We start from the raw sequence: 19,962 nt of genomic DNA on the forward strand, positions 1-19,962 counted from the left end.
CACTTAATTCCAATAATAACCTAAAAAGATTAAAGATGTAAGAACTAGAAGAAGTCAGTATGGCTATGTGACATTTTGCCCATTTGCCAGTGTCTTGATCCCATGGAAACACTCCACATACCTTCTTCAGTGAGGTGGGCTTCTTGGCCTTGGGAACCTCCCTTTGTTTCCCTTTCTTCATCAAAGGGGCACTGGAGTCTAGAGGGTTGTGCGGGGTCTTCACCTGATTGAAGCGGTGGTTTCTTTCACCAGAGGTAGCTCCTTTGGAAAGGACCGGCACAGCTCCAACTGCAGCATGGTGGAACAAATGTCACATGACCACTTTCCAACAGTCCTGACTACATCTCCATACTGTCTGTCTAGGATATCTGAAGGGGTCTCTCATGCCACCCTCAACCAGATTCCAAACCTTTCTCATCTTTGCCATGCAATCTCTCACACATTCTTCTAACTGGCAATGATTCCAAATGAAGTTCATTACATTTTGGATGGGATCTCAACTCTATCAATTAGTTCAGGAAGATGTAAACTTTATCCATATAATGAAATCTGCTGACTCTCAGTAAGTCTGTTAATGTATGGCTCCCATGTTTTGACTGGGGACATTTCTAGGTAGCTGGCACTTACCAGTCCTGTGGGGGAATCAAGGGAATCAACTCTGCCTACCTCATAGTGAGCTAGCACTGCCTTGGCAGAAGGCAGTATGACCTTCCACACATGTACCTTACACTGAGCTACCTTACAAGGCCCTTACACAATTCCAGTAATAGTTCTATTTGATTCTCTTCAGTTTTCTAGATTTAAACTTGCCCAATCTCACCATGGGCAGCATAGTATAATCTCTCTGCATGATTCGACACTTAACTTTCCTGTCCAATCTACTACACATCTTAGTAACTATTTAGAGGTTGTGTCTTTTCTACTTTTGTTTTTTGAGAAAAGGTCTTGCTACGTAGCCCAATCCAGCTTCAAACTAGTGGTTCTACTGCCTCAGTCTTCCAAGTGCTAAAAATAACGAGTGCATCCTGTTTCCCTGTCTTTTAACTAGGAAAATTTCCAAGCACATGTCAAAGAGAATGCTAAACCACAAATCTTCATGGATTTCATCCCTCATCTTTCATTGTATTTCAACAACCATTTGTTTCCAATATATTTGGTCACCCTCCTTTAATAACATAATATGGAGTTTTATAATACGTGCTTTGTCTTATCTATGCAATCCCCATACTTCAGGACAAAGCATTCACTTACATCGTTGTCCAAGACAACGCTACCTGCATTGGAAGCTGCTTCTCACCTAAGCTAAGCACAGCGGCTTACATCTGCAGAGCCTCATTCCAGTGTCTGAAACACACATGTAAGCAGCACATCCAAGCTTACATCTACTCACTCACGTGCTACCCAATGCCATCATCAAGATCAGCCCTTCAAAAAACCTGCCCCTGGACCTGTACCTCTGCAGTCTCCATTTCACAATGCCAGGCAGTTCTGGGCAGAGCAGGCAGAGCAGTCACAGTGGACTTAGGAATCTGCACCCAGAGCAGTAAAGCTGATCATTTCCTCCAACAAAGCAGCTAGAGAGGTAGTCAGAACTGCCCAAAGCAAACCTATCAGCCTCTAGCCAAATCAAGCAAAGGCTTAGAGGAGCACAAGAGCACATGGGAGCAGCAATAGCCTAGTCATCCCATTCAAGCCGGATGTGTAACTGGGACCCTGGTACCAGGAATATTCCTGCCTCTTTGGTAAACCCAGTACAGCTCAGCTTGCATAAAGTCACCTTTGTCCAATCTAATACAGGCAACTGTATTGTATAGTCTGACTGCTGCCCAAGACCATACTGCTGCAGGATTTGTGATGATGTAAGGCTGGAAAATGTTCAATGTTGTAGCTGGCTAATGGTATAGACTAGAAAAGTCCATAGTATACCCTCTACTTCTGACTAGAAATTTTTCATGCTGGGAGTGTGGCCTAGTGGTATGGTGCTTGCTTAGCATATAAGAAGCCCTGGGCTTGATTCCTTGCTATCACATACAGAGAAAGCCTGAAGTGGCACTGTGGCTCAAGTGGTAGCATGTTAGTCTTGAGGAAAGCCCAAGGACAGTGCTCAGGCTGAGTTCAAGCCCCAGGACTGGCAAAAACAACAACAACAACAACAACAAAAACAGACATGGAGGTATGGCTCAAGTGGTAGAGTCTTAACCTTGAGCAAAAATGCTCAGGAAACCCAGGTCCTAAATTCAAGGCCCAGGAGCAGCCCCAACCCCCCTCCCCCGCCCCAAGAAAAAAGAAAATTAAGGAATAGTATATTCAGGTTTATTTTTATACTCTCAATTCTACTCTATTAGCACATGTCTATGTTTATTCCAGTACCACACTTGTTGCAATGATACATACATCATTTTTCACTCTAAGAGACAATATTTACAAACTGGTACCTCTGAAAAAAGTTTTGCCTCTGGCCAAAAGAAGACACCAACCTGAGAACACAACTGGTTTGGAGGACTGCTTGGCATTCTGGGCATGCTGCTTCTTTTCCAGTGCTGCCAGCATGCCCCCTAAATCCAACTGCACTGGAATCTGGCTCTTCTTTCCACTGTTTTTAAAATTATTCTACAAAGTTCAAAAACCATACGTTCATTTATAATATTTTACATGATGAATGTTTCATTTTTACAAAAACTGCATGTAAAGATAAAGTGAATATATATGAGACTTAGCAGTAAAAATTTTTACATCAAATTAAGAAAAGTAATAACAATCTCATACTGACAATCCTATTGCAGTTGGTTCTGAACCTCTTCATTCAGAGCACTAGGTTTATACAAAGTCATCTACATATATCTCTCTACATGTCTAGTAAGAGTTATTAGCAAATAAGGCAAATAAAAGCTTGTGTTATGTGACTTAGTCAGAACTGCTGCCTCACATGCATCATTCTCTCTCCAACTGCCTAATGAGCCAATAAGCTATAATAAAATTATTGAATATGAACAAAAGTCTACCTATACCCAAATCACACACCCAGCAGATGAACTCTAAATATAGGTATCTCTTATTTTTCTTAGCAAATTTATTTTTGAAAAAGTTTATGATTTGAGTCTTGAGAATGTATAAAGGTATATGAAAAAAGCACAACTATTGGTCTTAGGGCACTCAGTGCCCCTACTCTCACAACCACTCTCCTGCTGCCAATTCTTTTGTCACCTCTATTATTTGAGGGCTCACATCATACCAGGAGAATACCCAGGACAACTATGACAGGCAAGGAGACCTGATGGAAGGATACAGAATAAGCAAACTATGACACATGATCTGATGAAAGTTTATTTCCACACGGCTTAAATAAAAAATGTGAAATATTACCACATAATCTCTCTCCTTTAAAAGGAGATTCCCTTTTTTGAAATATGAAAATAAGAAAAGACACAGTGGCACAGTTCTACGTATAGAACCATGGTTCAAAGCCACCTTGAGAAAAAAGTTAGCAAGATTCGCTCTCAAAAAAAAAAAAATCTACACACTGTGACACATATCTATGTCATTTGTATAACAAATATAAGGAGGATAAAAGTCCAGATGAGCCCAGCCTCCCCCCCCCAAAAAAAGTTGTTCTTAATGTACTATGTTATTTCTCTTCTTTTGTTGCCCCCTTGGTTAATCTCATATTGTTACTGTATCTGACTTTGCTACCTGGTATACTGTATGTATGTTTGTTAATTTGGAATTGGAATTGGAATAGGGAAGGGGGGAAAGCAAGATGATTGGGGGGTGGGGGAGGAAACTGGGGACAAAAACATGAGAAGGGGTATCAATGTGTGAGAAGTAATGCACCTACTATCTGGCAAATGTAACTGTAACTCCCCTATACATTACCCTGACGATAAAAAATAAAATAAAAAAAGACAAAACAAAGAAGAACTTTCTAAAGAATAAATGACCTCAAGTATGCAAGATCCCCATCAGAATTATGAACCATAACTCCAACTTGAATCAATGGGATCAGGAAGAATCACTTCTTTTTTGACTTTTGTATTGATGGCTGAATCTTTTTCTTTTTGGTGGGTCATGGGGCTTGAACTCTGGCCCTAGGTGCTGTCCCTGAGCTCTTCAGCTCCAGGCTACTATCCTACCCTCAGAGCCAGAGCCCCACTTCCCATCTTTTAGTGATTAATTGGAGATAAGAATTTCATGTTCTTTAGTGTCCAGGGTGGCTTTGAACCATGATCCTCAGATCTCCGCCTCCTGAGGAGCTAGGATTACAGGTGTGAGCCATTGTGCCCGGCTTTTTTTTTTTTTTTTTTTTTTGCCTCTTACTTTTCTTCTGTAACATACTACTGGTCTTAAAAATGAATTCTTCCCTTTCCTGAATGAACAGTAAACATTTCCCCCTCCTTTCTGACACAACAACTATTTTACCAACAGTAAGATAAAAGGACAGAAAGTTTTAGCTAAGGGCTAATTGTCTCAACACAGGAGGCAATTCTCAAAGGAAGTAATACATGAAGACAAAACCACCTGTCTCAGTACACAAAAATATTTGAAAGAATAGGTTTTATTAAGAGTTTAGTGAGATAAAAGTTAAACTTAGAGCAAATTTGGTTTGAACCTAACAATTACCTGTGGCTGCTGTTTAGACTGAAATTTCAATGCTTCTATTTTGTCTCTTCTTTCAGATGCAACTGCCAGGTTGGGAAATTCCTCTGCATCCTAGGCAAACCACACATTTTTTAGTTCTTCATTCATTCAGAAAATGCAAATACAGTAAGTACAATTTCCCTGTTAATTTTCTTTACTAGAATCCACAAAGTTTCAAAAGTTGATATAAAATACCTGCCAAATACAAACATTAGAGCTTCTGCTTTAAATCTTGTCCAATAAAAGGTATACTACCCTAGGATTGTATAACCACTGCATAACCACAGGAGTTTTTGTATGAGAATACCTAAAAACCTGCTGTTTTCAAAGGCAATGTTTTTTTTTGCGGGTTTTTTTTTCTGGTCAGTCCTGGGCTTGAACTCAGGGCCTGAGCACTACCCTTGGGCTTTCTCAAGGTTAAGAGTTCTACCACTTGAGCCACAGCACCACTTTCGGCTTTTTCTATGTATGTGGAACTGAGGAATCAAACCCAGGTCTTTGTGCATGCTAGGCAAGCACTCTTCCATTGCCCCAAAGACAAAGTTTTTAAGGACTGGGTGTATCTCAATTGAGAGTGCCTGTATAGAAAATACCAAGCCTCGAGTTCAAATTAACAAAGAAAAAAATATCGGCCAGCCACCAGTGCTCATGTCTACAAACCTAGCTATTCAGGAGGTTGAGATCTGAGAATCACAGTTCAAAACCAAACAACCCAAGAAGGTAAGTCCCTAGGACACTTAACTTCAATTAATAATAATAAAAAAAAAAGCCAGAAGTGGAGCTGTGGCTCAATATACACGTGTGCTTGAGCACAAGCACACACGCACACACGCACACAAACACACACAATCAAATCTAGCTTCAGAAGATCTAAATATTCTACAGTTTACATTAGATAGGCTAATGAAGAGACAATGGCAACAAGCCTGGCTAAAAGAATGTTAAAATCTGAGCACTAATGGCTCACACATATAATCCTAGCTCCTCAGAAAATGAGACTCTGATTCAAAGCTGAGCCAGGCTGTAAAGTCGGTGAGACTCTTTAACCAGCAAAAATGCTGGATTGAAGGTCTGGTTAGACTACCAGGCATTAAGTATAAAATGCCATGAGAAAATGAGATACCATGCTTAAGCCCTAGTACCAGAAAAACAAAAACATTTAAACATAATTTAGGTCTTTTTGTCAAGATTTTTGTCATTTTATTGGTTAGGTACCTTGGGGAAAGTTATATGCAAAATAGGGTCCAAAACATGACTTATTCATCAGCCCTAACCATTACTATCAAACAGATATTCCAAGAGCTTTTAGAAACATCCTCCCAGGTTTGTGGGTACATCCTAGTCTGATTCTAGGATGGACACGTAAGCAGCACTTCTATGAGACCTTGTGCCTACAGAAGCAGCTAGGAACCTGCATCAGACAAGCCAGCTTGAAAAACACAAGGCCTGTGAGAAACATAGAGTCTGGCTAACTTACAAAAATACACCATTACTAGATGCCCTGTAACAAGGCTTTGGGAGGAAGTTCACAGAATTCTCCTAACTGGAGTCCATAATAAATTTATGATATTCTAAGTCTCTCTCTCTGTAGTGAAGTATTTTGCAAGAAGATAATGTAGCTAGAAAAAGAAAATATTACGAAAGTCACTATTCTAAAGCAGAGAAGAAAACTAAGGAAAAATACGAATAACAAGCAACAACAGCTTGAGTTTTGACTATCATTCATTCATTCAAATTTTACTGACTCTCTGCCATGAGACATTTGGGAAGCCAAAAGAAAAAGGTGAAGACAATAAATCACTATTTTCTTTAGCACTAGAAGAGGATTACTAGCAAAAATGTTAACATTTAGGAAATCAGTATGCATTCACATGTCTGTATTTAACACAAAATCAGTAATAAATATAAATGTACTTCAATCCTTGGTGGCTCTTGAACTGTCAAGATTTCATAGTTTGATTTAGACTTTTCTTTCTTTTTCTTATTCTTTCTAGAAGATTCGTTCTTTTCAAGGTCATTACCCTGTGATGCTTTAGACTAGAATAAAAAATAAAAACATATTAGTGAGAATTTGTAGCATTTGACAGAACCTTCCCTATCATGTTTTAGATATTTTAGGTACTAAAATTAAGATTATCAGTCCCATGGTAACTGTACTCAAAGTAAGGCTTCTGGTCTCCTACTTCTGAAAAGCCACACTATTCAATTCTGTCACCTCATTTCTAGCAAACTCTTCCCTCTATGTGGGTCTCTCCTTCTGAGCTTCCCTAGTTCTTGAGAGTACTCACTATTGTACTTGAACTATTGTAAATCTGTCTGCATCTGTTAGCCTCTCTCCATTACATTATAATCTACATCTAAAGGGGTAGGACTTCTTAAGTTTGAGTCCTGCTTTCTCCACTCAGGAAGTAGGAGATAAATTCTCCCCAGGTTCAGCAGGTGTTAAGAAGTTTTCTCATGACCTGGAAGAACTAATCCAATTTCTTAAATGAAAATCTGTATTTTCTTAAATGAAAAAGATGAATGTTAAGGATTTCTATAGAGTGATCATGTTTTGTTCTAAAGAATTATAAAAATGGGCTGGAAATGTGGCTTAGTGGTAAAGAGCTTGTCTAGCATACATGAAGCCCTGAGTCCTCAGTAACACATGAACAAAAAAAGTCAGAAGTAACAATGTGACTCAAGTGATGTACTAGCTTTAAACAAAAGAAGCTCAGGCCCTGAGGTCAAGCCACAGAATTCAGAAAAAAACAAAACAAAACAACAACAAAAAAAAAACACGAGTAAAATAAGCCAGATGTCAGTAGCTCTTGTCTATATTCCAAACTATTCAGTGGGCTGAGATCAGAGGATCACAGTTCAAAGCCAGCCTGGAAGGGAAAGCCATGAGAATCTTATTTCCAATTAACTACCAAAAAGCTAGTAATCGAACTATGGCTCAAATGGTAGAGCACTAGTTGAGCAAAACAATTCAGGGACAGCATTCAGGCCTCAAGTTCAAGCCTTAGCACAAGCACATATACCAACAAAAGAAAGGAAGGAAGGAAGGAAGGGAGGGGAAGGAGGGAGGGAGGGAGGGAGGGAGGGAGAGAGGGAGAGAGGGAGAGAGGGAGAGAGGGAGAGAGGGAGAGAGGGAGAGAGGGAGGGAGGGAGGGAGGACAATCAACAAAGGGTCTTAAAATAGATTCAGAGATTGATAAAACATCATTTTAAAATTTCTTATATGTTCTAGGTACCAGTGGCTCAAACCTGTAATCCTAATCAGGAGGCTGAGATCTGAGATTCATAGTCTGAAGCAAGTTCAGGAAGGAAAGTTCATGAGTCTTAGCTCTGATTAACAGAAAATTTGGAATTGGAGTTATGGCTCAAGTGGTAGAGTACTATCCTTGAGTGAAAAAGCTAAGGAAGGATACCTAGTTCCTGAGTTCAAGCCCCAGTATGGGCACAAAAGAAAAATGTTTAATATTTTATATATATTACATAATACGTATTACGTATATATCTAAATATATATTAATGTATGTCATATATATTAAACCATCCTGGTATGCTATGCCTTAACAGGTAAATGAACTGCAACTGAATAAAAATCCGTATCATGTGCCAGGTGATCATAAAATATGGAAATCAATTATTCTGTACTCTGGTACTGGTAAAACCATTCAAATCCAATGACAAGAGACTGGAGAAAAAGATGCAATAATTTTACACACTAGAGCATAACTTTCTGACCGCATTTCTTCATTAAAGTACTCGTGGTACATTGCTTATCTAGCATGTGTAAGAACTCAGCACTCTACCACTAGGCCAAACTCCCGGCCTCCTATGTTTTCTTTTTAAGGTGCTAAGTACAAACTAGATAGTACTGGATAGAATGAAATACCTTCATAGTTAAGATTTAGACAGAGGTCAGATTGCAGTGACACAGAAGGTCAAATATAATTAAAAGATGTTTTTTTCTTTTTTTGACTGTGGTACAATATAAATAACATGAAATCTACCATGTTGCCATGTTAGTTCAGAGGCAAGGGATACATTCACATCACTGTGTAGGCACTGCTCCTCTCCACCGCCAAAGCTCTTTTCCTCTTAGACTTTTGAACTCTGTTCCTATTAAACACTCACTGGCATTTTTCTTTCCCAGTTCCTGGCACCTACCACCTTGGTTTCCATCTCTAGTACTGCGTACCTTTTTAAGAGGATGACCATGTTTCTCTTTGTTGTGAGAAGGATCTGAAGATAAAACTTCAGATGTCATACTAACATTTTTAGGATCTGTCGATGAAGCAACTGTCTTTAGGTTCATCACTGAAGTATCATTTTTAGGAGCTGATGATGGTTCTGAAGATACTGTCTGCCGAACAATGTAACCCATTGGTGTCCAAGATAACTCTGCTCAACGATAACCAAATTTGTTGAATAATCGTAACAGTAAAACAGAAATCCTCAAGTTACTCTAGCATGCATTACATGAGGAAATTGCTCAGAGCTTAACTAAAATTAGACGATTTCCAAAATATCCCCTAGGAACCTGCATATTTCACTAAGTCTTCTTTTTTTACCCTCCCCCCAACCAGGAGCATGCATGCTGAATTTTTCCCCCTTTAGCCTGTATGGTTAATTTTCCTAGAAACTGGCTTTGTAACTCAGGAGAGATGGGGTAGGCAGGTAAGCTGACATTAATTTTAATTAAAAAAAAAAAACACAAAAACAATCCACAATAACATCCACATGGTAAATGCATGGAATTAAAGAGCTAAAGATCAAACTTTGTCCCTACTAACCTTGACATGTATCTTTAACACCAGAAGTCAAAGATCACTAGACTTCAGCTACCACAATAACTGGTAATTTATTTCTTTTAGAACACAGGTATAAGTACAGCAACACTACTCCTTAGGTGCCCATGAAACTCTATATACAGACAAAACAAAAGGACATCTATCAGGACATGCGCAGATGAACATCTGTCAGCAGCCTGTGGTACTCCCATTGCAGAGCTACAAGTTATCATAGCTTTGATAGAAGTGAAAAGCTAAGCTGAAGTGCATTGTGTACCAAACATGAAAGCACCAAAGAAAACACACCAAGGAATAAGGTTGAATTTTCTGCAAGGACAAGCTACTATGAAATTTCAAAAGTAAAATTTATTGAATTTTTCCTGAACATACTTTTAGCTAGGATAGTGCGAGTGTGTTTGCTGCCTTCCTTACTCTCCCAATCAATTTCTTACTCCTTTGTACAAAAACTACCTAATGTTTATGGCAGTACAATAGGGAAATAACAAAGCAGACCTTCAAGCTTGCAAATTACAATGCTGCAAAGAACCAGGCACTGGTGGCTCACACCTACAATTCTACCTATGCAGGAAGCTGAAACCTGAGGATCACAGTTCAAAGCCAGTCTGAGTAGGAAAGTCTGTGAGATTCACATCTCCAATTAACCACCAGAAAATTGGAAGTAGAGCTGTAGCTCAAAGTGGTAGAACACTCATCTTGAGCAAAAAGATCAGGGACAGCATCCAAGTCCAGAGTTCAAGCCCCACAACTGACAAAACAAAACAAGACAGAAAAACTGACAAAGACTGCTCTCACTAGTTTCTAAATTTTAGGAAACCATTATTTTTCATAAAGATAGGTTATATTCAAAAACGACGCATATATTATCATGTATTTAACCATTTTTACTTCAAATATGGCAAGTATTGATGTATGTCCCCAAAACTCCCAAGGGCCCGTTTTAAAGGCATAAAGATGTACTAAGACCAAAAACTTTTGAAAATAAGTAATATTTAAGGAAGTAATCATTTCTAAGCTCATAAAATTCTCAATCATAGACTTATCCTTCATTTAAAACTCTGGTCTCAGCCAGATGCTTGTGGCTCACACCTGTAATCCTACTCAGGAGGCTGAGATCTGAGGATCGCAGTTCAAAGCCAGCTAAGACACAAAAGTCTGTGAGACTATTATCTCCAATTAAGCACCAGAAAACCAAAAGTGGTGTTGTGGCTCAAGTGGCAGAGTGCTAGCCTTGAGATGAATAGCTCAAGGAGAGTGCCCAAGTCCAGAGTTCAAGCTCCACAACTGACAAAAAAAAAAAAAGATAATAATACAAATGAATAAATTCTTATCTCTTTATATTTCCAGTGCACAAGTCTGGAATCTCATTTAACTTCCCCCCCCCCACCCCCAGTCCTGGGCTTGGGCTCAGGGCTTGAGCACTGTCCTTGGACTTTCTGAAGGCTAGAGCTCTACCACTTGAGCCTCAGCACCACTTCTGGCTTTTTGCTATGTATGTGGGGTACTGAGGAATTGAACCTGGGTCTTCATGCATGCTAGGCAAGCACTCTACCACTAGGCCAAACTCCCGACCCCTCTCATTTAACTTTCTAAACTAATACTGATGGTAGTTTACCAACAACTGATTAGCTGCCTTAAAGAAGGATTTTGAACAAAAAAAAATATTTAACTACACTAGAGTTAAAATGAGCTTTGAGAGGCCCAGGAGTTTGGCCTAGTGGTAGAGTGCTTGCCTAGCATGCAGGAAGACCCAGGTTCAATTCCTCAGTACCCCACATACATAGCAAAAAGCCTGAAGTGGTGCTGAGGGTCAGGTGGTAGAGCTCTAGCCTACCACTTGAACCAAGGACAGTGCTCAGGCCCTGAGCTCAGGCCCAGGACTGGCCAAAAAAAAAAAGAGCTTTGAGAATATTTTTGACTCATTTTAAAAGTATTTTGTAGTGCTTTTACCTCCTGCACATGAAGGGGTATTGGCGGCGGCGGCAGCAGCAGCAGCAGTTACGGGTTTATCTGGACTGTTTTTCACCACTACTTCACCCTGTAAAAACAAAAAAAAGAAAGAAAATAGAGGTTGTAAGTGTGGCTCAAGAATGGCCAATGAATAAAAGTGTCACATCAAGAATTTGAATCCAATGAGAAGGGTATCAATGTGTGAGAAGTAATGCACCTACTACCTGGCGAATGTAACTGTCACCCCTCTATACATTACCCTGATGATAATTTTTTTTTAAATGCCATCACAAAGAACAATGTCATTAGAGAAATGGAAATTACAGCAATCAAATGCTACTACAAATCTTAGAATGGCCAAAATGATACAGCCACTCTGAAAGACAGCTGGCAATTCTTACAAGTGAGCTAATAAGCCTTGAGAACATAAGGGTAGAGTTAAATGCATATTTCTAAGTGAATAAAAAAGGCAGTAAGAAAGGAACTATAAATGATTCCAACATTCTGGAAAAGGCAAAACTGTGAAGAAAAAGCCCACAAGATTGGTGGCTGGGAGCACAGGGGGAGACAGATGACTATGTGATATGAAATAGATGTTCAGGGCAGTGATATGACTTCTACCGCACAGCAGAATGATGAGGACAGTGCACTGGATGTCATAACCTCATGAACAGCAAAGGTCAGCTAAATACATGAGAAAAGCTTCTCCTCCCGAGCAACACCTCCCCCGAGCAACATGGAGTTAAAGCCCACAGAATTTAAGATGCACTGTTTGAAATGATATAAATAAAAGGCTGTCTACTCTTGGGATATAGACAGGAAGGTAGGCAAACCCCCTTCAATTACCTCTGACACGGCTGCATCTGGTTTTCGTACTTTTCCTACTTGGGAAATGTCAGTTGTGGCAGGGCGGAGAGGTCCCCACCTGGTTTGCTTTTGAATCTCTGACAAACCACTGTTCTCAGGACCTTGCAATTCAGGAAAATCCAGTCTGCTAAATTCAAACTCCGGTTTGGAAGTAGAAGTATTTTTTGAAACAATTCTGGATTTCCTGTCTGTTCGTTTATGATAACCATCTATAATGACAGAATGAAAAGTAAGGGTAAAAAATCCAGATCTAGCTTGATGCCCAATACTTCATCTTAACTTTCAGAGTATAAAGTCTATGCTATTGATAGAGTAGGCTGTTATCAAAAGATCTGACCAACAGTATAGAGCAAAAATGACCAGAAGCAACATATAGAAAAACCAAAATGTGAACAGCAATATTAGAAATAACTCTAAAGCTGATAAAATAGTTGCCATAATACAATTACAATTTTATAAATTCAAGGATATTCTGTTTGAAATGTCTCAGGATATTGGGAGGGGTGTCCTATAGAAATGAGAGAACATCAACTTGAAAGGAAATTGGCAAAACAAAGTTTACATCTGCAGGAGGGCATTACTACCAACAGGAAGCCAATGAGGAAGTGGGCGAGGTGGGCAGTTGTCACAAGTTTTATCCCTAATGTAGAGATTGTAAATGTAGGTACACAACCTTAAATGATTGACTACTTTGAAAAAGAGTTAAAAGTTCATCAAGCAATCTACCAAAACTAGGATGCTTGTCACAGAAACAACTGTTGCTTAGCTGGAGCTGTGCCATTTGAACTACACCTCCAGTGTCCAGAAAAACCATTCTCATAACAGAATGTGGTTTAACTAAAATGGATTCTTCTAAGATGGCGGCCACTATGAAATAGCAGTGCTTATGTTAAGCAACCACTTTGATAAAAAAATAATTTCAAACCTCTCTGTTATATGAGCTATAAAACAGGAAATCTGTTGAGTTTATCTCATTTCATTGCACTTCATTCATATACCATGTAATCTTCACTTCTAGTCACTATTAAAGAATCCCCAAAATAAAAAAATAAATAAATAATTTCAACTCAAGCAATTCTAACAAATTTCCTGGTAAATTACAATTTACTTTCAGTATGTTGACACAAACTTGGATAAAAGTGACATGATACTAACAGCTTCTTTCCCACTTTTCTCCTTGAATGTGACATAAATCAGGACCAGTGGGCACACCTGTAATCCCAGCTACTCAGGACGCTGAGGTTTCATGACCGAGGTCAAAGCTAGTCTGAGCAGAAAAATCCAGGAAACTCATCTCCAATTAATCAGCAAAAAGCTAGAGGTGGACCTATACCTTAAATGGAACAGCACTAGCCCTGAGTGAAAAAGCTAAGGGACAGTGTCCTTAGCATAGTGACTGAGTACAAGCTGCAGTACACCACAAACACACACACACAATAGATGAAGTAGGCTGCAGAAACATGGAGCTCCTTACGGAAGTGGGAGGTCATGGTCACTGTGGTACCAATTAAATTTTCCTTTCTACTTTCTATGTGCTGGGTACTTTGAGTTCTAACTCCCTAACATAAATTTGTAAGTTACACAGATAATGTTATCAAACTGCGTAGCAAATAAGACAGAGAAAAAAATGGAGCCAGGGATATATAGCTCAGTTGTACAGTTGTTTGCCTAAGACCCTGGGCTTGCTGCCCAGTGTAGTTTAAGATAAAAACAAAAAAGAAATAGCTCTGGCCAGACAAGATAGCACTCAGGAGTTGGAGGTCAGGTGGGAGGGACTACATAGTGAGGCTACGGATCAGAATTTTTCAAGCCCAGAGTAGACCTGATTTACGGCCAAACAGAAATGATGACTTATCTTAGGTGCAGGGTGGGTATTATTTAGGATGGGATTTTTACATACAAGCACTCTCACGTACTAAAAGTTTTCCATAGGAAGCCACGTAAGATACTTATGAACAAACATAGTAAAATATAGTAAAAAGAATAAGGCTATGATCTTTACTTTTTATTTATTTATTTATTTAATTTTTTGAACAGTTGTGGACTTGAACTCTGACCCTGGGCCCTGTCCCTGAGCTCTTCAGCTCAAGGCTACCACCCTACCCCTAGAGCCAGGGTCTAGTGGTTAATTGGAGGTAAGAATCTCATGGACTTTAGTACCCGGACCTCAATCCTCAGATCTCAGCTTCCTGAGTAGCTAGGGTTAGAGGCATGAGCCACCATGCCTAGCTTATGAAGGTGTTTCTTCTCTCCCCCCCACCCCCACACCATTCCGGACTTTCTCAAGGCTAGAGCTATACTACTTGAGCCACAGCACCATTTCTGACTTTTTTCTATGTATGTGGTTCCCAGGAAGTGAACCCAGGTCTTTGTGCATGCTAGGCAAGCACTCTACCACTAGGTCAAATTCCCAGCCCTATGATCTCTTCTTAATCTATGGTCTGAGGCTTATAGTCATTGCAGACAAGTTCTTCACAAATAAAGGTCCTAACAGCTTAAGGCCCTGAGTCCACAATGCTGCATATACACTGTAATCCCCTGCCTGAGATAAAAGTTTTCCTGAGTCTCATGTCCTTGTCTATGCTGGGTCCTAGGTCTCATTCACTTCTTGGAGCAGTCATGATGAACAAATATATAGAAACCGATAGATAAATGACCTCATACTATAGAGCTTACTTTTACCTGATTTCAAACTATTCTCAGCCTGAATGGACATATGTGAACCTTTAGTTGACTTTAACTCAGATGAAACACCATCAGTCCTTTTAGTGTTAAACTTTTGCTCGTCATATGTTTTTCTCTCATCATAGGATTTTTTCTGCAGGAGAGATTAGAAACAACAGAATATAAGAAAACTACCACATTTAAAAAAAAAATCCTTAAAATCAAGTAAGTGTTCACAAATTATTTAAGGAGCGACTAAACTCGCTTTCAAAAGGTTATCACAAAAGATAAGCAATGCTTAAAAACGTAAAAACTCACCAACTTATTATATTTTAAATGTTAAAAGTACCAAATCAGTGAGACAACACCAGAGCATTTCCTTACCTTGAACACTTTTGTTTCCTGTGGGAGGGAGCACATGTGCTCATTTCTGGGCTTCACTGACTGAAAACCTCGGTAACAATTAGGTCGACTGTAATCATAGCGGGAGACTGGCACTGAGCAAACATTCTGTGCAGGCTCAAGGGTGTAAGGAGAATAGGCGTATGGATGGAGAGTTAGCTCAGAAGATAAATATTGGGGTGGAAATGTTGAAGTTCCAAAGGCCAAATCTTCAGTATATATTTTCTGTCTACAAGGTATAATTTTAGTTGCAGATTTTATGACACATACAAACATAAATTTTTATAATACACTAATGTAAAGTTTTATCACATAAGATTATCAGGGTCATTCATTCTTAACACACTCCTATAATCACAGCTACTCAAAAGGCTGAGAGCTGAAGATCACAGTTCAAAGCCAGTTGGCCAGAAAAGTCCCTGTGAGACTCCCATCTCCAAAAAAAAAAAAAAAAAAAAACCCTCAAAAACTGAAAGTGGTGCTGTGGCTCATATGGTAGAGCACTAGCTTTGAGCACAAAGAGGCACAGGGACAGTGCCCAGGTCCTAAGTTCAAGCCCCACAACTGACACACACACAAAAAAAATCAAGATTCAACATACACCTCTTTGTACTTAAAAGGTAATAAAATTAAAGCAAAAATGATACCTCTCTTTCTCTCTCTGCTAAGAAAGATGCCATCCTTTTCCTTTTTTAAAAAGCTACAGTCAATAAGCAATGTACCAGAAGAACTCAAGTACTTGAGTATGCCTCTCTTTGTAACTCTGGCCTAAATGGTCAAAGACTATCATTCCCTTTGCAGCAGCCGCACACAGCTTGCACAGCCTCTCTCCAGGGAAATCAGGCTCCTACTGCTATGTCTCCAGCTCTTCTCTGTTGCAAGTCCTCCACAACATCCTACAGTTCACAGTGAGGGATAGTACAAAGGGGCATTTTATGGCATGGAGATTAGCACAGACAAGATGGCCACCATCTTTTATTCATTTACTTTTTTTCTCCCCAGTCCTGGGGCTTGAGCTCGGGGCCTGAGCACTGTCCTTGAGCTTTTTCCTCAAGGCTAACGCTCTGCCAGCACTTTTTTTTGGGGGGGGTGGGGGGTGTTGGTAACAGGGTTTTGAACTCTGGGCCTGGATGTTGTTCCTGAGCTCTTCAGCTCAAGGTTACCATCCTAATCCCTGAGCCACAGCACCAGTTCCAATTTTCTGGTGGTTAATTGAAAATGAAGAGTCTCACAGACTTCAGTGCCCAGGCTGGCTTTGAAGCACGATCCTCAGATCTCAGCCTCCTGAGTAGCTAGGGTTAGAGGTGTGAGACATCAACCAGACTCACTTCCAGCTTTTCTATGTATGTAGTACAGAGGAATCGAATCTGGGTCTTCATGCATGCTAGGTAAGCACTCTATGACTAGGCCAAACTCCTGGCCCTTATTTACTAGTTTTTAAATTGTTATAATGATGTACAGAGGGGTTACAGTTACATAAGTCAGATTAAAAATACATTTCTTCAGTTGGGCATGCTGCTTCGTGGTAGAGTGCTTGCCTAGCACGCATGAAGCCCTTGGTTTGATTCTTCAATTAGGACATAAACTGAAAAAGCCACAAATGGCACTGTAGATCAAGTGGTAAAGGGCTAGTTTTGAGCAAAAGAAGCTCAGGGACAGTACCCAGGCCCTGAGTTCAAGCCCCAAGACTGGCAAAAAAAAGAAGAGGCAGGGTCCAGTGGTGGTATTAAAAGAATGCTGTCATCTAGGGAACTTGCAAGAGTCAGGTAATCTTGGGTGGGGTCTTGGCTCAATCACAATTTAGTTTCCCACATTATATAAATCCTATGGGTTTCAATTGTGTGCAAAGTCAGTGTACTTCCTTTCAATGTAAAGTAACAATGCAGGAACTGGCATAACTTCTTTGAAAATTTCCCAATGCCATGAGCTCACAAGTCCATTTAGGTATGGTATGAGTAGTGTTTTCTGGCTTCTCAGCACTTCTTGCAAGTTTGTGTTTTCTCTTCCTACATTTCATGACTTGCTTAGTTCCACTGGCCTGTACCATTCATCTGCCATCCTCTAAGGCTCAGTGCTCTGCTCCTGATAGTCCCTTTGTATACTCTTTATCTGAACTATCAAGACTCATGAGTAAATCTTCTCACTGTTCTATTTGGGATTTCAAGTATATGCATGCAATCTCCCACTTCAGTGAGCTTCAACCCTCTATCTCCAATTTATAGGCCTTTACTACAAAATACTTCCATTTTTTTTTTCAACTTAATGTTTGGTCTCAGACCAGTCAAGCTTCTGATGTCTATTCTTAAATTCAAATGGGGACAAAACACATATGAACATCTTTCTTTCAGCAGGTCTCTTTTATTTTCCTATTCCTAGTTCCTGGAACCTAGCCAAACCTTTAATCCATTCTTTCCTCAAAACTGCACCAGAATGCAACCATTATCATAATCCCATTTTAAAATTCCATTAAATGTTTTCTACTTCCTATCTAGCAAAACTAATGTTTTGGACTATACTGCATCGATTTTCCAATCTATGCTAGCCCATATGCTAGTTCACCAAATATTTTCCAGCTACCTACCCAGCAAATCAAAGTTTCAGCTGTACTACACAGGCATCCCATCTATAATAAGCCATGTGCTAATTCTTCTGTTTAGTTGTAACTTATATTTATCAATTGGTGCATTGTTTTTTAATTATCACAGGTGATATAAGATGCTGAAAAACCCTCTTAGCAGCAGTAGTAGTTTTGGAGAATACTTAAGCCAAAAAAACCCCCTAAAATACTAATTCTGTTTCTTGGGAAGCAATGCAGTCTCTTGACCTAAAATAACAGACTAAAGCAAAAGAGAGGCAGAGCCACACTTTTCAGCATGAAGTACAAGGTAAGTTGTGCTACTGGCTTTGACTTTTTTTGGGCTGGGTAGCAGTTTCTTATTTGCAGAACTTTTAATGTGATAGCTTTGGCTAATCAGCACTAAATCCTAGAAAATAAGCCAATTAAATCTCTAATATAAGACAACACATTTAGAAAAATACATACTCAGTCACAGGTGGTTCCTGAACAAATGGGTAGTATGTGGCTGCACAGCCAGGAAAGACACAGGCTTCTGAGGACTCTGACCATGTTGCATTGAGCCCAGCAAACTTGGGGACAAATGGTTTCACATCTGCTGATAGTTTGATGCTGTCCTGAAAGGGGGGAGGCAGGGAAGGAGATGGGGTGTGATTGGACTACATACACTTGTTGCATTTCTGAATGTCTGACTCTCGGTGGTCTTTTGGTGGTCGTCCTGAGACTTGGGCATAACACACTTGAGATAAGCACTTAAAACTAAAAGGTGCTCCATTCTAACAGCCCCAATGCTATTTTAAAACTTCCCCAAAGTGAAATTATTAGTTTGTTCTTCACTAATTTCACTCTCCCAACATTTCAGTACCAAAAAAAAAAAAAAAAAAAAAAAGCCGTCATTTGAATTTTAAAGTGAAAAGAAAAATAGAATGTTAAATTAAGGGCAATAAAGTAAAACAGAAGTATCCTGTATTATTACATAAGGAGCACAGCTGACTTTTCGGTGGGATATGCACGCACTTCATCAGCTTTAATTAGACTTAACTGAGGACCGCAGACCTGCGTAGTTATACACACTCACAGGGACCATTTAACACATAACTCTCAAATAACACTGAAAAAGTTCACTCCCAATGCCACGAAATCTTTGCTACATACGTTACCCTATCGCCACGAGCCCTTGGGAATTTGGGTGATCTGTTCTGATTTTCGGTAAGAATTTTAGAATCACGGTTTTCAGTCCACAGCGAGTTCACGTGATGGCCAGGGCTCCATCTAGCGGTCCACACAAGACCCGGCTTAAGAAAATCCCCAGTCCTTTAAAATGTAATTCCTTGGGGCCCGCAAGTGGCCAGTCCTGACTGCGGGGGTCCTCGGCAGAACTCCCAGGGAGAGTCCAGGCAGGACCGGGCCACAGCTCCGGTGCAGGCCGGGCGGTTCGGGGCTGCCCCTCCGCCGCAGCCGCAAGCCCCACGGCCTGAGACCCCGGGACGAGGCATGGCCGTGGGCTGAGGCCTCCGAGAGCTCATCCGAAGGGCCTCATAGTCCCAACGGCTCTTACCTCGCCTTCGGACTCCCGTGGCCCCTCCGACGCCATGGCAGCCGGGTCGGAGGAGCCCGAGCCGGGGAAACCAGCGGCGGGCCAGACTCACAACTCGGTGTTTCCGCCTTCCGAGGAGGCGCCAGGAAGTGCGTCACTGAGACGCGACTTGCCTGTCACTTCCTCACGGAAGTGCGTAAGGTCCCGACGACCGACACGTGGTGAACAACCTGGCGCTGGTGGGAGGGCAGCCACAGAATGCGGTCTCTGAGCTGCCAGTCTAGAAAGCGTTGCCAGGGCAATCACTGGCATCTTGAAGCTGTGGTTTGCTGTACCCCGGGCCTCATAACGCTGGTGTTTAGGACTGGGAAGATAGCTCAGTGGCAGAGTGCTGGCCTAGCATGCATGATGAAGCCCTGGACTTGGTTCTTCTGAACCACATCACACAGAAAAAGCTATAAGTGGAGCTGTGGCTCCGGGGGTAGAGTGCTGGCTTTGAGCACAGAGGGGCTGAGGGACAGTGCTCAGGTCCT

The 19,962-nt window shown here is 40.5% G+C and overlaps 1 protein-coding gene across 2 annotated transcripts in view; it reads right to left on the reverse strand.

Annotated features, from left to right (window-relative positions):
* Positions 1–19,560, reverse strand: part of Secisbp2 (SECIS binding protein 2) — a 28,543-nt gene extending 8,983 nt beyond the window's left edge. Inside the window, exons 1-11 of one of the 2 annotated variants that reach the window (XM_090329770.1) lie at positions 19,451–19,560; positions 18,361–18,509; positions 15,300–15,546; positions 14,934–15,069; positions 12,231–12,460; positions 11,385–11,472; positions 8,900–9,027; positions 6,550–6,672; positions 4,618–4,707; positions 2,478–2,610; positions 122–288 (exon numbers count right to left, since the gene is read on the reverse strand). In XM_090329770.1, the coding sequence (XP_090185896.1) occupies positions 122–288; positions 2,478–2,610; positions 4,618–4,707; positions 6,550–6,672; positions 8,900–9,027; positions 11,385–11,472; positions 12,231–12,460; positions 14,934–15,069; positions 15,300–15,546; positions 18,361–18,509; positions 19,451–19,486 (1,527 nt within the window). In that variant the 5' untranslated portion in view covers positions 19,487–19,560. Of the gene's footprint in view, positions 1–121; positions 289–2,477; positions 2,611–4,617; positions 4,708–6,549; positions 6,673–8,824; positions 9,028–11,384; positions 11,473–12,230; positions 12,461–14,933; positions 15,070–15,299; positions 15,547–18,360; positions 18,510–19,450 lie in introns of both variants that reach the window. The other variant, XM_090329769.1, reaches the window with a different exon arrangement.
* Positions 19,561–19,962: the final 402 nt, after the last annotated feature.

This window comes from Megascapheus bottae, chromosome 3, assembly GCF_031878675.1.
Source record: "Megascapheus bottae isolate mThoBot1 chromosome 3, mThoBot2.hap1, whole genome shotgun sequence".
NCBI classification, from domain to species: domain Eukaryota; kingdom Metazoa; phylum Chordata; class Mammalia; order Rodentia; family Geomyidae; genus Megascapheus; species Megascapheus bottae.